The sequence below is a fragment of the Schistocerca cancellata genome, chromosome 9 (genome assembly GCF_023864275.1).
Source record: "Schistocerca cancellata isolate TAMUIC-IGC-003103 chromosome 9, iqSchCanc2.1, whole genome shotgun sequence".
NCBI lineage: Eukaryota > Metazoa > Arthropoda > Insecta > Orthoptera > Acrididae > Schistocerca > Schistocerca cancellata.
Window position 1 is genome coordinate 216,825,335 of NC_064634.1, and position 17,906 is coordinate 216,843,240.

The following is a 17,906-nucleotide window of genomic DNA, read 5'->3' on the forward strand; positions in this document are numbered from 1 at the left end:
TGATAGCGCTTGCCTGCATTCTGTTAAGACTGTCAAAAAACACTATATAGGAGTTGGCTTGGGAAGTCATTCCACGCTCACCTTATTCACATGGTCTAGGGCCCTCAGATTTTCATCTTTTCTGCTCGCTATCAAACACTCTCTCTACCAAACACGCTCCGAACATGGCTGGCCATTTGGTTTCTACAGTTGCAGAATCGAAAAGTTACCCCAGAGTTGGCAGACTGTTGTAAGTAAAGAGAATGTATTATTGATTACTAAAGTCACTGTTATGTGTTTTTTATTAAACCTAAGGAGAACGCTACGAACTTTTGCACCAATATAATATTACTTGCTGATTTGCCATAGTAATCCTCATTATTGCCTTATATACTCACGTAATATCTCGTTCCAAGTATAAATGACTCACTGAAATTTACGGACGACCATTACGGTGTAGGATTACATTTCTTACCAGCATAAATCACAAAAGTAATCATATTAAAGAAATTTTTACAAATGACAATATCTCTTAGTAACTGACTAGACCGTCAAAGTTGAACTATAAAAGAAAACCGGAACACTCCTTCACTACGTCACTCATTTATCAAATTTTTGTCGTTGTCTCGAGAAACAGGGACTTAATGAGAGTGTACGTATGCGAATGAGTTTACTTGGGTGTATTTGTATATTTTATATGTATGTTCTGTGTGTTTGTGTGCGTGAGAGAGAGAGAGAGAGAGAGAGAGAGAGAGAGAGATCCAGTGTGGGAGGGTGAGAGAATGAATGAGATGGGGGTGGAGAGCTAGTATTTCTCGAGCTGTTAACATTCGTTTTCTCCATATTTTCTAGATTTTCCTGGTTGCTGTCATCATGAAAGTTGTTCTAGCAGCACCGCAGTTTAATCCAAGGGACGCTCCTATTGTCGTGTTGGAGAATGACTTCAATGGAGTTGCACCGTGGCACTGGAGGTATGTCATCAAAGTGCTCTGCCACAACCACACATTCTCACACTTAACTCTGATATACATACATAATCGTTTTACTACGACTATTTATTACAAAAAGGCCAAATTCGGGTATGACTCCCACTCTGAGGGCTCCGTATAAATATAGTTATACATGCAGATAGTTCATGAACTCTGGGAATCAAGAATTTCCACGGTTTATGCCTGTTATCGATATTGATACTGAGAAGATACAGGTCCTTAGCATTCCAAGACTTTCGAGAAACTTTTAATTTCAAGTTTAAGTTTAAAGTTTTTCTATGCTTTGGCATTTGCTATTGTAATTCGTGAGAAAAGGTGGCTTTAACAGTCGGACAGACAAACAGCCGAAAAACAAACGGGGAAAATATATTTGTCCTTGTGATCAAAATTTAGTTGAGATGAAGAGTCGGCTGACGTTCAAGAGATTAGTAAGGAAGAATCAATACGAAAACTAGTGGGATACGGAAGTACTGAGGGATGACTAGATATGCTTGAAATTCTCTAAGGCTATAGAAGCAGCAATAAAGAATAGCATTTCAGGTGATCGGTGAAAGGAGGAAGTAGAATAATGTTCAGGGAAATTCAGGAGTAGCGAAATACAAGTCGATGAGGACTGAAATAAGTAGGAAGTGCAGGGAAGCTAAGACGAAATGCCTGGAGGAAAAATGCGAACAGATCGAAAAAGAAATGGTAGTCGAAGGACTGATTCAGCTTACAGGAAAGTCAAAACGAGCTTCGGTAAAAGAGAAAGCAACGGTGCCAACATAAAGAGTGCAATGGGAATTCCACTGTTAAATACAAACCAGTGACTGGTAGTGGTAATTTAAAAAAAAATTTACATGTTTCTTGAGACAGTCACGGTCGAAAAATAGTCAAAATGGCTTCAAAGAACTTTGAACGCCTCTATGAGTCGGAAAATTTGTCTTATGTATTAGAAGAAGAAACAGGAGTGTGTAGAATGTATGTGTCTGGCGACATACCATATGACTTTCGGAAAAATATCATATACACAACTCCGAAGACTGCAAGAGTTGACAAGTGCGAGAATTATCGCACAATCAACTTAACAGCTCACGCATACAAGTTGCTCACTAGAATAACGTACAGAAGAATGGGAAAGAAAACTGGGGATTCGTCAGATAACGATCATTTTGGCTTTAGTAAAGGTAAAGACACCAGAGAGTGAATTCTGACGTTGAGGTTGATAACGGAAGCAAGACTAAAGAAAAATTAAGACGCGTTTATATAATTAGTCGACCTGGAAAAAGCGACAGTGTAAAATGGTGTAAGATGTTCGAAATTCTGAGAAAAATGTCGATAAGCTGCAGGACGAGACGGGTAATATACAGTATGTACAGGAGCCAAAAGGGAATAATAAGAGTGGACGATCAAGAACGAAGTGCTCGGATTAAAAAGGATGTAAGAAAGGGATGTAGTCTTTCACCCCTGCTGTTTAATCTGTGCATCGCAGACGCAATTATGTAAATAAAAAAAGAATGAGGAGTGGATTTAAAATTCAAGGTGACAAGCTATCAATGATGCGGCTCGCTGATGATATTGCTACCCTGAGTGAAAGCGAAGGAGAACACACCTGACTGTTCATACAAGGAAGATGTTATAATTCGTGTTTAGTAGGGAACTGATTCCTCTCCCAACTTGAAACACTACGTGTACATTAGTTCTCCTGAAAAATATGCTTGATTCTGTAGGACATTTCAGCAATGAAAGAAGGATTAATACATTCTTTGTATTGTGCAATTTTGGTAAGGATAATATATTTCGTTCTACTTGCGTTTATTAATTTTCTTTGTTTTTTTTCAGCACTCTATCAACTATATGATGATCATAACCATTACTGGAGTCTATAAGTCTGTAAGTCTGTAACTCTATAAGCCTATCTCGTCTACAGAGACGAGCATATCAATCATGGAAGGAAAGAATACTAGGTTGTAGGCCTCAGGATGACAAGATGAATTATGTATGATTACATCAGTTGTGGAAGCTTTTCTGAAACTATTCAACTGTATGGTTGACTAGTGAAACCTTCAAATTGAAGAAAGCAAATTTTATGGTTCTTTTTCTTTTTCAGTTTGAAAGATACATGTGCATTGTTATAGCAGTTGAAACTTTCTTCACTACCATTATCGTCCCCATCTATTACGATAAATGTGTCATTCACATATCTTCAGTATATTAAAATTTTATCAATATGGGAAGACTTATTTTTCAAGATATCATTTTCTAAACTTTCTGTAAAGGTATTGGCTATAGTGCCACCAAGTTAGCTACACATAGCTAGAACATTAAATTGAATGAAATATGTGTACTCAAAAGTGAAGAAATTTTGTGATACTACTATCTGTAAACCTTCCATCAGTTCCACTATTTCTGGTAACTGTAACTTTTTATGTTTCAGTAGGTTTTTCCTAATCAACACTAATGTTTCATCTATAGGTACGTTAGTATATAAGTTAGTCACATCTAGTGAAAACATTTTAGCATTGCAGGAGAACTGCAAACCTCTGAGCATACCAGTCAGCTCCTCAGAGTTTTTCACGAAATATATACTTGAAAATACATAATTGGCACTAAGGATGTTGTTCAACTTTTGACTAAGTGTATTAGCAGGGCTATTAATAATATTCACTATGGGCCTTGTAGGAACACCCTCCATATCTGTCTTCAGCTGTGTCCTGAACTTGGGTGTAGCCGGATTCACAACTGTGAGAAATTTGTTGCCATGATCTTTAAACAAGAAATTACTCTGTTTTAGAGTAATTGAAACTTGGGTGTCATATCTTTCCTTACCTCTATAATGTTATTACTATCAAAAAACTCCATAGTTTTATTAACTGTTTTGTTGATTCATAATAACCACAGAGTTACCTTTATCTGCCTTTAGGATTATTGCATTATTATCTGAAAGTTTCTTTTTATCTTTCTATATACATTTGTGGTCAGCATAATTAAATTGTCAGTCACTGTTTTTACCTTTTTATTCCTGTAACACTTTAGCCACTTTCACAGTTTTTTCATTTTTTCCCTTAGGAGAATCAGCAAGAAGATCAATAGCCATTTTACATTTAGCCAGAATATGCTTCACGCATTTATCGTGATCTGCCTACTGGTGTAGACTTTTCCACTTTACATTTAGCCAGAATTTTCTTCATGCATTTATCATCATCTGGCTATTGGTGTAGACTTTTAGTCTTATGCTTAGGAGTTAGATTTCATCATCTCTAATGGCAATATTGGTTGGATTTACTATTTCGTCAAAAAACTTAAAATCTGAAGTAGGGGAGGGGGGGTTTCCATTATTGGATGCTGTAGTTTCTAAAGATCATACATTTTCTTAGAGTGTCAGGAACTATTGTTTCACTTTGTCTTGACAAACTTACAAATTTCACCTAAAACGTCAATGAAAACCTTATGATCTACCACACCTTTCAACTCACTGTGTCGTAAGTATGACTGTTCGTTAAGAGAATTTAATAATGTATATTTCCATCTAAGGTCTTCTTTAAGCCTCTTCCACTCACTGTGTTCCTCCGCTTTTGATATCACTTCTTATCTTATTGTTGATGTTATAAATGCCAGTATCAAGCTATACATCTTATGATGAAACTTATTGCACGGGTACACCTCGTTACTTTTGATTACTGTATTGAAAGCCAAGAACTGCCTTTTTTGCCTGGTTAGGCAACAGATTTATGCATGCTTATAGGTGGGGATAATCAGCCGCCAAATAATGGAACATGTAAAGCAATCAATCCAGTCAGCTCTGAGTGTGCACTTGAATAACTTGCAACAATACGACAAGTGTCTTCGATAATATGAGTTTATTACATAAGGTAGGAAAGGGATATATTATGAACGCTCTTGAAGAAATAGACATTTTTGTGGCTCAATATTGCATTCCAATATGATTCTTACTGAACAAATGATCTCAAGTACAAAGACTTCTTACGAAGACATCGAAAATTGTGACATGATGCCAGTGGACATAAAAGTTTCCTGGGTTTGGTATCGCGTCATAATGTAAAAACTACTGCTGCTATAGAAAAGCCAACGTTTGTCGACTGACTCTGGCCGTGGAAGCCTACGCAATTATATGATCGAAGTGCTATATGTTAAGATAAGTATGTGGCCATTTCTGAGTATTCGTCTTTACTTTACCCTCTCTAGTGGGCTAAAATTTTGTACCCAGTGCAGATACAATGTTTTGAAAATACATTATATCCTAATCATGAAGTGAGCCACCATAGATTAAAGTGGGTTTTATACTTTAATTACCTATCAGGTATTTATGTAAACACATTTTTTTTTTTTAGATTGCTTTATATTTTCCGTGAGTCTCGCACTTTATTCAAATATGAATTACTCTCGCGATGTATATGAGTTTCCTTCACCCCTCCCTTGTTCTTGGAAGATTAATGATAATGACAATGCAAATGTCGATGTTAGACATGTCTTAGTGGATACACCTTTAGTAATTTTGTAAGATGAGAGCTAGTGTATCAAACCAACTAAGACATGATTTGATATATTTCACTTAAAGTGAGGGTTTGTATAGCACATGTTTTGTACAGATGGTGTGTTGGATTTTCCCCAGCAGTGGTGAGAGGTTTGGAGATTGATCGACTCCACTACTGAGCATATTAATGAAAATACTTTTTGTATCAATATATCTCAATACCTGTCAGACTTAAGGAATTGGCATGGATGCTTTAATTCTCTAAGTTATTTTAATTTGTACCCATTATCTCAAAATGCTTTACTCTCCAACCACGCAACGGATTCCTCCCTCCCCTCCCTTTTAACTTTAGATCCAATATGCAAGTATATAAGCGTATAGGTATAACATAATAGATGCTTTTGTAATATTATAGCTTGGGTTTTTAGTATACCAACTGCTTTTTTGGTATGATTTTATATGGGTGCACGATAGATAGTCTATTATAAATAAAATATCTGGATGTACGTGCATTTTTGGCATTTTCTTGCAAGGATAGAAATTTTTGGAGACCAAGAGGCTCTTTCTGTGGGCACCTGTATTGTACATAGGTTTTTATGATCACAAAAAGCATCTGTCAGCTTTTCTAGATATCGTTATGTATAGCTATAAAGTCTTTTTTTTTATAACGATTTTTATTTATCTTATCTACATTAGTCTCTAGCGGTTATGACCCACTTCTACATTTAAAAGGATTAACACTGCAAACATAAAGTTCAGATTTTGTGGTAATGATGTAACATGATCTTTAATGTACCAAACCAATTCTGGTAGGGTTTGTTAAGATTACTTATGAGAATTCTAGTCCATATGAAGATTTTGTAATTAGTGACAGATTGAAAGTTTCTACTGAGATTGTAGAGATGTTAGGTGATCAGGGATTCTGTTATTATGCCCCGTTATTGAGAAGACATTGTAAGCATATATTTGGTCCTCATCTTAGCCTTGTTGTACACTCTTTCAGCAAAACTGGGTTGTCATTTTTTGGAGTATACGATGCATTTTTTAAGATAGGTTATTTAAATTCATTTTTGAATATAGATTATTTCCTGGTAACAAACATTTTAATGTTAAATGCAACATTTTCCTGAATTCCTGTTAATAATAGCTCAGGATGTACTTTGTACACATAACAGATACTGATTATGGTATCTTTCTTCACAAGATGTGTGAAGTTAGATATTTTTTGGATTTTATAAGTGATACACAACTGGCCAGCATCTGACTGAACAGTACAAGTTGTATGCAGTTTTTAGTTTTTCTATTTCATATCCAGTTCTTTTGCAAGATTTTATTTTGGGCGGCAATTCCTAGAGGATGTCTGTATTTTGTAAATAATAAAGAAAGAATATAAACTGCAAAATATAAAAAACAAATAAAAGTCAAATAAAAAATAAGGAAAAAAGGGAAAAAGGAAAGGAAAAATAAGTAAATGAAATCATGTAATAATCTGCCGCTTACGAAAAGTCACTCCCCCCTCTCCACATACACACACACACACTCACACACACACACACACACATATTTTCCTTTGAGTATGTGGAATTAAAAGTGCGATAAAATTTTTATCTATGTGTTCATAAGGAATGCAGTTACTGTCATAGTACAATTTGATGTAAGACATTCTGTGAGGTTATTATTCACACTGTAGATGTAATTTATCTACATTTTGTAACATACAAAATTCGCCAGTGTGGCTTTATCTGATGTCAATAAACGGCTTTCTATGTTTTCAGCCGATCTCGATTTGGCAGTTATGATGTATTTCGGATTAGGAAATTTGCCAGGGACATTTATATATATATTATAATTGCACATTTGTACACTCCTGGAAATTGAAATAAGAACACCGTGAATTCATTGTCCCAGGAAGGGGAAACTTTATTGACACATTCCTGGGGTCAGATACATCACATGATCACACTGACAGAACCACAGGCACATAGACACAGGCAACAGAGCATGCACAATGTCGGCACTAGTACAGTGTATATCCACCTTTCGCAGCAATGCAGGCTGCTATTCTCCCATGGAGACGATCGTAGAGATGCTGGATGTAGTCCTGTGGAACGGCTTGCCATGCCATTTCCACCTGGCGCCTCAGTTGGACCAGCGTTCGTGCTGGACGTGCAGACCGCGTGAGACGACGCTTCATCCAGTCCCAAACATGCTCAATGGGGGACAGATCCGGAGATCTTGCTGGCCAGGGTAGTTGACTTACACCTTCTAGAGCACGTTGGGTGGCACGGGATACATGCGGACGTGCATTGTCCTGTTGGAACAGCAAGTTCCCTTGCCGGTCTAGGAATGGTAGAACAATGGGTTCGATGACGGTTTGGATGTACCGTGCACTATTCAGTGTCCCCTCGACGATCACCAGTGGTGTACGGCCAGTGTAGGAGATCGCTCCCCACACCATGATGCCGGGTGTTGGCCCTGTGTGCCTCGGTCGTATGCAGTCCTGATTGTGGCGCTCACCTGCACGGCGCCAAACACGCATACGACCATCATTGGCACCAAGGCAGAAGCGACTCTCATCGCTGAAGACGACACGTCCGCAGACCTCAGTCCGTGCGATTATTGGCTTTGGGGTTACCTGAAGTCGCAAGTGTATCGTGATCGACCGACATCTCTAGGGATGCTGAAAGACAACATCCGACGCCAATGCCTCACCATAACTCCAGACATGCTTTACAGTGCTGTTCACAACATTATTCCTCGACTACAGCTATTGTTCTGGAATGATGGTGGACATATTGAGCATTTCCTGTAAAGAACCATCATCTTTGCTTTGTCTTACTTTGTCATGCTAATTATTGCTATTCTGATCAGATGAAGCGCCATCTTTCGGATATTTTTTGACCTTTTGTATTTTTTGGTTCTAATAAAACACCATGTCATTCCAAGCATGTGTGTCAATTTGTACCTCTCTAACTACGTTATTCCGTGATTTATTCGGTTTTCAAATTTATACTGACTTTTTGATCACCCGCTATATCTAGGATGTCATTTGAGGATAAAAGCTTTGTTCTGTCATGTTCTCGTTGTGATAAACGAAGATTAGGACTTAACGTGCCGTCGAAGATGACGTAATTAGAGACGGAGCAGAAGCTACGGTTGGCGAAGTATAGGGAAGGAAATCGCCCGGGTCCTTTCAAAAGAACCATCCCGTCATCTGCCTGAAGTGATTTAGGGAAATGATGCATAAACCTAAATCTGCATGGCCATACGTGGATTTGAACCGCTAGCTCACAAATGCGAGTCTCTCACCCCTGCATCACATCTGCTTGTGTGTGTTTGTGTGTGTGTGTGTGTGTGTGTGTGTGAGAGAGAGAGAGAGAGAGAGAGAGAGAGAGAGAGAGAGAGCTGGGAGGGGGTGGGAGAGGAGAATTTCCATCTCCTCTCACAGTCCATCCATTCGTTCTCCTTCCTTGCTTCTTTGGCTACCTTCCCGACGATAATTCTTTATGTATTTTTTTGCTTTATTTTATAAAAAACATTAACTGTGTTTCTTAAAATTACACCCCTGCTGTTGATCAAACAGCGTTGATTTGAATGTCAGTTAAACTGCTTGCAACTGAAATCATCCTCTTCCGTAACATCTCTCGGTAGTTTTCGTTGTCGGCAAACTATAGCGTTTTGATGAAGTTTTTACGAAGTCATATTACAGGAACACCATTGTTCACTGTCGTACCTGTTCTGAGACACGTAAGTTCATCTGTCAACATAGCAGACGGTGCTTCCAATTGTACCAATTATTACGGCTCTTACAGTTCCATTGCGTAAACATATGGAGGACAGGGAGAATGATTCATTAAAAAACCCCGTGCGTGCTGTAATTAGTCCAGTCTTGTAATCGGAATCCTTATGCGAGCTGTAGCATATCCCCAGGTTCTTCAATTAAAGCTAGTCCTTGATGTTTTGTAGGCAGCTATCCTAGAGATAGTTTATTTCTATCTTCAAGACTGCCACTCTCCCATCCATCAAACAAACTGTGGCCATTCATGTTGTCCTTTGTATATGTTCAATACCCCCTGTTAGACATACTTGATATGGTTCCTACACAATTTCTAGACTAGGTTTACAATTGTTTTGTAAGCAGTCTCCTTTGTAGACATTGCATTCTACCAATGAACAGAAGTTAGCTACCTGCATTTTCTACGGTTAAACCTTCCAGTTCACATCCCTAAAAAAATTATTAGTCCTATGTATTTGTATGAGCTGACCGACTCCAACGGTGACTCACTGTTATTACAGTCATAGGATACGTTGCCTCGCCTTGTAAAGTACACAATTTTTCCATTTCTGATCATTTAAAACAAGTTGCCGAATTTTAAAAAAACTCGGCAATTTTGTCAACATCCACTGAATATTTGTTCAGTTTTCTCAGACAATAAGTCATTATAAAAACACGCTGAGGTTTGTATTAAATAATTAAAATGTAGCATGTATCATAACGCTCTCAGCACGCCGGAAAGTACGTCAACACGAGTCAACAGCTCTTCAGCCAAGGTAACTTACTGCAATCTCCATACCAATACGTTGTCAATCCAATGAAAAATTTCTCTTAATACTCCATAAGAACGTATTGTCAATAAGTATATGCGTGCTATTAAGTGAGATGCTTTTTGAAAGTCAAAACGTACTACATTTTTCTGACTTTCAGGATGCCATACGAGAAATGTGGGAGTTTTCAGATGACCTATATTTTTAGAATCCATGCCGATTGGCATGGAGAACCCTAGTCTGTTGGTATTAACTCTTTATGTTTGAGGTCAGAATATGTTCTAATATTCTACAACAAACTGATGTCATGGATACTGGACAGTATTTTTGTGGATCACTTCTGCTGCCCTTCTTGTAGACGGATATGATCTGCGCTCTCTTCCAACTACGGAATACAATCAAACTGACGGTGTTCCGAGTGCTGCAGTGTGGGCTGTACACTCCACAGAACGCTGAAGCATCTTGCGTACGTTCATTAACCAGTAAGTTCGCGGAGAATGCTGAAGAAATAATAGTTCTACTTTCTACCACCAGGTGCAAATTTGTCGCTGTAAGCAGTCAGAATGTGATGTGGGTGCAACAAAAGGGGAGGAACGACCAAACACATGATAACGTGGTTCAGGCACGTTTAGTATTATACGGTTAAAAGTTACAACATGTGTTCTGTATGGTTTCCCGACTCAGCAACGTGTTGCGTCCATAACACGGCATAGTCGACAGCTGCTCGCAGCACACCCACTGTCATTAGAGTGACAGGTCACCGTATCAGGAAATGTCCAAGTACATTCTTGATGGACAAATATCCCCACAACCACAAGTCTCTGGGGTTTAAGTCGGGGGATCTAAGGCCACGCGTCTTGAAATTGCTTAGAGATGATGCAGTCGTTACCGAAGGTTGCTCAAAGAAAATTTTTCATGTGGGAAGCTACGTGTGGTGTCGCCCAATTTTGCATGAAAATAGTGTTTGGACGCAGTTACGTTCCTGAAAATTTGGAATTACATGTTGCACAGGGACGTCCTTACGACGTGCAGATTTCACTGTACGTCTAACAGGAGCGCGAGGGGTCATTTCCTAGAAGAGGAACAGATCGAAAATGAATGATTTGTGAAACCATACAAAGCTGAGTGCAGTGGATGTTCCTCCAAGGCATGTGGCGGCATAGAACCTCATATGCGACTGCTCTGTGCAGAGTAAAACGAGCCTCATCTAGCCTATGTTGATGCTTCATTTCGTTCGTTCATTTTCTGAACCTTGAATGGATATCAATATAAAATGCGCCGAAAAATCTTTGAACTTGCCCGCGAAAGGCAAAGGTCCCGAGCTCGATTCTCGGTCCGGCACACAGTTTTAATCTGCCAGGAAGTATCAATCTTTGAGCTGTTTGACAGGGGAGAGACAATTCCCGTGACACAGCACAATCACTGGTTGCAGAATCTGAGGCATATACTGAACAGTCAACTATAGCTATAGCAAATGCCTCAACAACTGACACGGAAACGGGCCGCCTACCTTTCCCTATTGCATTACCTAATTTACCTGTTCCTCCAAATTTCTTGATCATATTCTTTAGTCGATTTATTGACATGGGGCCTCTTCTCAGCTATTTCTGAAAGCGACATTTCCGCTGTTCGGCGCTACTATAGGTGCCATGCTGACAAAACAACTTTACCAGTAGCGCACGGTCTTTCTTCTCAATGCAGTTGCGTTTCGTACGGAAAGCTGTAACCATTTTAACCCTCTACACCAACAGTAACTTCACTATACCGATTACTACGTGTCGACAACCGACAAACAGCATACTGACGCCAAAGCCGGCAAATTCCACATTCTGGCTACTTACAGCGCCGTACTTCCACCTGGTGCTAGCTAGGGGAAATGTGTTTTCTTTTCTTCAGCAGTGTCTGCGCGCTCACCGATTAATGAACACACCTGCGACATTTCACTTTCCTGCAACGTATACTGCTGTAGCACTAGGAACACTGTCAATTTAATTATAACACACCGACAACTGTCATAGTTTTTGCTCTAGAATTCTACGGTACATTATCGTTAAAACACGGGCTAAGTCATACTCACGATGGGTTCCACGAATACTCAAAGCGGACCACAAGATTAAAAGAAAGGGCATTTCATCTAAATTGTTGGAGCTTAAAGGTTCTCTACGGGGAACACACTTTGAAGATGACCAGAGTGTCTGTCATGCAGTGAAAACATGTCTATTCCTACAGGTCAACAGCTTTTACCAGCAGGGAGTACATGGTCTGCCACATCGTTGGCGTAAGGCCATAGAAATTGATGGAAGCTACGTAGAAAAATAGGACATGGAAAAGACATGTTGATGTATATTATCACCAAAATCTGACTCTTAACAACAAATATGTTCGCAGAAAAAAAAATTGGGGCAAAAGTAATTTTGGCCTTCATTTCTATATTTTGTAGCTCCCTTAAATTGTTAAACTGGGTAAAATAACGACTAGCATTTGATAATTAGTCTTTAGTATGAACATTGGTGTACGTTGTACTCACACATACATTGAACTGAATGGTCAGTGTGCATTTGCCTTGTGTTTTCATTTGTTTACTGTCATCTCCAGAAAGCTGGTGAGTTACGTCACGCCGCGCGGGATTAGCCGAGCGGTCTCAGGCGCTGCAGTCATGGACAGTGCGGCTGGTCCCGGCGGAAGTTCGAGTCCTCCCTCGGGCATGTGTGTGTGTGTGTGTGTGTGTGTGTGTGTGTGTGTGTGTGTGTGTGTTTGTCCTTAGAATAATTTAAGTTAAGTAGTGTGTAAGCTTAGGGACTGATGACCTTAGCAGTTAAGTCCCATAAGATTTCACACTCAAACAAACAGTTACGTCACTATGTACTATTACAGTAGAGTGGAAGTTAGTTTTGTGTATGTTTTTAATAATGTCATGTTTACGTGAGTGGTACAATGTGATAGACACGTTTCTGAAATAGTCTTGATGAGGGGAAGTGGACTGCCGCATAAGAAAAGAGAGGTTGCTACTTAAAAAGAGACGCACCGCTGTTCATGTCTTTGTAACTAAGAAAGTTACAAGAAAGACAAAAATGCTGGTTAATGTCCCCTAGAAAGTACACAATATTTGCTTGAAACATTGATTATTTTCCTTCGGGACGAAAATTATTAAAATAATGATTTATTTTCATGAAAACAATGTATTAAATTATTCTTTCATAGTTCTTGAAGACTGTGTAAGAAGGAATAAACATTCATTCCTAGAAAACTGATCGTAAGACATACGAAGAGGTGGGTGGGCTGTAGCATCGAAGAGATGGAATAGAGCCATCGACGAGAAATAACATCAGGCCTCTTATCGACAAATTCAGACGGTGATGAGGTATACATAATCAGGAGCGTCCTGGACGACCGTCAGCATCTGGCGCCACAGTCCGGAGCATTGCTGAGACTACTGAAAGAAGCCCATGCGCTTCTGTTCGTTGGCTAAGCCGAGTCTTGAAATTGCACAACCTATGTCTGACGTACTCTTTGGTTAGGCTGGCAAAGGCGGCATATCGTATCCAGGATATGCACCACCTGGAGGACGAAATTAATTCACCCATAAGGAAAAGTGTTATGACATTTTGCAGGCCATGGAAAACGAAAACCTATTAGATGACATCCTTTCTTTAGACAAAGCCAAATTTCACAAATGTGATTTTGTTGCCAGTCTCAGCCGCCAGATATGGGCCGGCAACAATACCCCTGAGGTGCAAGAATAGCAGAGAAACGCCCTGAAACTGAACGTATGGCTAGGTGTGGCCAAGACTAATATTTACGGATCATTAGTTTCTGCAAAGCAGACGATAACAGAGACATGTTACGTTGACGTGCTTGAGCTTTTCCTGTAACAGTTTTACAGATTTCTGAATTCTGTTGTGTACCAGCAAGATGGGCCACCATTTTGCTCTCATTGTTCGACATTACCTCAACTGCATGTAGCCTGGATGTAGGAACGGTGGAAGTTGATCGCGTAGATGGGTACCTCAACTGCATGTAGCCTGGATGGTGGAACGGTAGAAGTTAATCTCGTAGATGGGCTTCTAGGTTGCTTGACTTTCCACACATTCCATGTGTACAAGATTCAAGTCAGTACCCTGCCATAGCTGCACGGCCTGATTGAGGAGGCAGGTAAGAGTATCACACCTGACGTGATCAGCTACGGAACGTATTGTGGTGGGCGTGAAAAAAATGGTTCAAATGGCTCTGAGCACTATGGGACTCAACATCTGAGGTCATCAGTCCCCTAGAACTTAGAACTATTTAAACCTAACTAACCTAAGGACATAAGACACATACATGCCCGAGGCAGGATTCGAACCTGCGACGGTAGCTGTCACGCGGTTCCGGACTGAAGCGCGTAGAACCGCACGGCCACCGCGGCCGGCGGGCATAAAAAGGTGATGTCTTTTTCGTTGGCCATGTTGAATATTCATGATTTCTTGTGCTTCATATGTGCCATATGTGTGTGTGTGTGTGTGTGTGTGTGTGTGTGTGTGTGTGTGTTTGTGTTAAAAAGGTGTTTCATGAACACCCAGTATATGTGTTATCACAGACTGAATTTTAGGGTCAATTCGTGGCCTTACCCCTACGGTAATTGTCGTCCTAACTCATACATTTACGAATGTGGCTGGTTGAAGTTGCTCCTGTCGTTTCGGAGCCACGCACCCACATACACTGACAACCTTTCTGTGTGTGTGTGTGTGTGTATGTGTGTGTGTGTGTGTGTGTGACACACTTCCCTCCGCAGTGATAAATGGTGGGTGCAATGCTTGCGCAGGTTCGAGACGGGCAACGGCATCCGGCAGGAGCAGTTCGGCACCGAGGGCGACGGCGTGCGCCTGCGGGGCAGCTTCTCGTGGCAGCCGCCAGACGCTGGCGGCGCCACCTACAGCGTCACCTACGAGGCCGACGAGAACGGCTACCGGCCCGTGGTCGCCTTCGGCAGCGGACCCGTAGCGGTGCGCCCCACACCGCTGCCACGTCCGACGAAACCGATACTCCAGCAAGCTGTGCCGATCATTGGAAGCAATGCGGCACTTACACTGGTCGGCTGAGCGGCCAGTCACTTGACGTCACCGAATTATTCACGTGCCTGAATATCAAAACCAGTTTTTGAACCGAACCTTCAAATCAGTCGAGAAAGTGTGCAACGCCTACCCCTGTCACTTGGTACATTGCTGTTAACTTTCGGCAGCTAACAGCTCTAGTTTTCAGGAAATGTCACGGTCAGATTTATTTGTAATTTGTGCAAATGCTTTACCCAACAACAAGATAGTTTCTTAAATTTATAACAGAGCTGACATTAATTAAATTTGTGTAGTGACGTGTTCTTTAATTTTCCCTGTTTACATATCCTGTTATATTTTAAGTCGCAAAACCGCTATATTCTTGCCACAGTACAACTCATCCTCAAGTATTCTGTAATGAAAGCAATTATTCAAACCTGTTTTGAGCGACGTGCCTTCCAGATAAAAATGACAAAATTTTCCCAACGTCATATGGCATCGCTAATAATTAAATCTATTTATCGACACCCAGACATGATAAATCCTCTGTCGAGAATCACACCTGTCTCAAAGAAACAACTTTACCGTTATAAATTTACAGGTTCTCGTAAATAAGATACCGAGGTAGCAGTATTTTGTTCATGAATATGATGTCTCTGAGAAAAGAAATAGTTTTGGCTCTGAGTTATCAGTATGACATGATGATTAATAACAATACTGGTTTCACCTGTTCTATTTTCCTCAAACAGTGTCCTAAAAATAATGACACTACTATCCAAGCCTATTCTTTGACATGCAACTCTCATGAGTCTCTGCTACAATAACTGAGCAAGATATTCCATATTCTTACAGAATATCGCAAGTAAAAAGTCTTTATTATTACATACGTATTAGATTCTCGGCTCTAATTATATCATATACCGAAAATTCACGATCTATAAAGATAAAGTCTCAAAAATCAAGAATTATTCTTCCTATAACCGTAATAATCTCAACAATAGGATTATATATAATTAAACTTGAAATTAAAGGTATCTTACAATTATAAGGAATTCGTGTAAGAAGTAACTGCCTTAAAGCGCTTTTTAATATAACTTTGAGCTGAAACACATTAGCAATATCCAGAGTAAAGATTCACACAAAATTAGGAAGAAACTAGCTCATCTGGGAGAAAAACCTATATGTAAACTGTGAGAAGTCATATGATAAATTGGGCATATGGCAGATCAAATGAAGCAATGTGTATAGAATCTCACAAAATCAAGGTTATATCTTCATAAAAGAGAAAGACAGTAAACCAAAGCTCTTAACCAAAATGTGGCAAAATACAAACCTAAATGTTCAAAGCTCAGCCCTAGGATTTAATCTCTCCTGTATTACTTCTTTTACATTTCGTAATTATTTAAGAATGTAGAATGAAGCAAAGTGCACGGTGGTTGACAGCCCTCATTTACCATTAAGTCCTATATAAATGGGTGGTTAAGACAGTTCAGAGCAAATCGAAGGAGCATAACCACGTGTAATAGAGACTTGTAGTTTGCGTTCTTTTGAGAGGCACCCACATGCCTTGCTCATACTGTGGCATTAAGCAGTCAGGCCTGCAAGATGACTGGTCTGCCAAGCGAGTGGATTCATTCTTATTTATCGAGTAACATGAACTCTCGTACTCACAATTAAGTTACAAATTATCCTCCTGTATGAATAATACGCAACGGAAACGCACATCTGACTATCAGTGATTTACAGAACTCAGACTGTTCGCTACGCACTGGCAATACCACAGTTTCTTTATGTCTTTTATTTAACGGCTTTTATCAACACGTGGCCACCGCACTGAATATGAATGGCGCACACATTATAAATTCGGGACATCATGACAACATACAATTCGAAGGGAAAGTCCACCAATCTTTTTCTTTTCACTATCTTATTTATTCCGATAAATTCTATAACCTAAACACACAAATTCTATAACCTACAACAATAACACATGAGAAATTCCGCCCAGTGGGCATGGCTTTACATTGGTGAATCTCTATATTATGGTCTCGTACTTATTTAACGCTACAGTGCACTTTCTGGATAGGATGATGGATCTTTTATTATTTCTCACACTTCGACTCTCACAATCATTATCACGAAACTTTCCTCCAGGCCGAGCGGTACAGAAGGAACAAGCATAACACACTAATCTTTTGAAACTACCTCGCTACTCTCCCATGCAAACCACACATACCCAAATTACATGACATACACCACACTACAATATGAAATACTACACAGGTAATAGTCACAACATTATCACTTTCAGCTTTCCCACTTCAATTAATATTTATCCCAGTTTCACACGACACTGCCCCACTTCTTAATTCTACTTTCCTACTATGAACTCTGGAGATATATGCACGTCTTCCTGTGCAATGCAAGCCAAGCGGCGTTGCTGGATAGACGGCCGACTCACCTTGTTTCTCTCTCAGAGTTTGAATCTAGCGTCACACGGAATCATATCACGCAAAGTAATATTAAGAATGTATTCATCACACACGCGAGTCCTCAACTGATACCATGGACGAGTACTTCTCTTTATCCTTTGTCTCATACACAGTTTGAGACTCACACAGTACTCACCACGTGGAAGTACTCGTCTCTAATTTCAAGTCCTGCACACGCCATTTCTTAAATATTTCAACTTATGGTACACACGCTATTTCTTAAATATTTCAACTTATTGTACATACGCTAGTAATTCAGCTTAACTTAAGCACACGGAAGTATTTCAACTTATTGCTACATGTGGTTTCATTGTGACCGTTGGTCACTTCCGAAGATTACTACAATCCCATTAATATTACCTGCCTGACATTTAATTCTCCCCACAAAAGTTCCTGA

At 39.7% G+C, this 17,906-nt stretch overlaps 1 protein-coding gene across 1 annotated transcript; it reads left to right on the plus strand.

Moving 5' to 3' along the window:
* Nucleotides 1–832: 832 nt before the first annotated feature.
* Nucleotides 833–15,303, plus strand: LOC126100303 (flexible cuticle protein 12-like). Its single transcript, XM_049910911.1, has 2 exons — nucleotides 833–950; nucleotides 14,789–15,303. The coding sequence occupies exons 1-2, from the start codon at nucleotides 853–855 to the stop codon at nucleotides 15,063–15,065; spliced, it is 375 nt and encodes a 124-aa protein (XP_049766868.1). The 5' UTR covers nucleotides 833–852; the 3' UTR covers nucleotides 15,066–15,303.
* Nucleotides 15,304–17,906: the final 2,603 nt, after the last annotated feature.

Coding starts and splice junctions, on each gene's coding strand:
- LOC126100303 (XM_049910911.1), top strand. CDS start 853: ATGAAAGTTGTTCTAGCAGCACCGCAGTTTAATCCAAGGGACGCTCCT. Junction 951..14,788: donor GTTGCACCGTGGCACTGGAG/GTATGTCATCAA, acceptor ATGCTTGCGCAG/GTTCGAGACGGGCAACGGCA.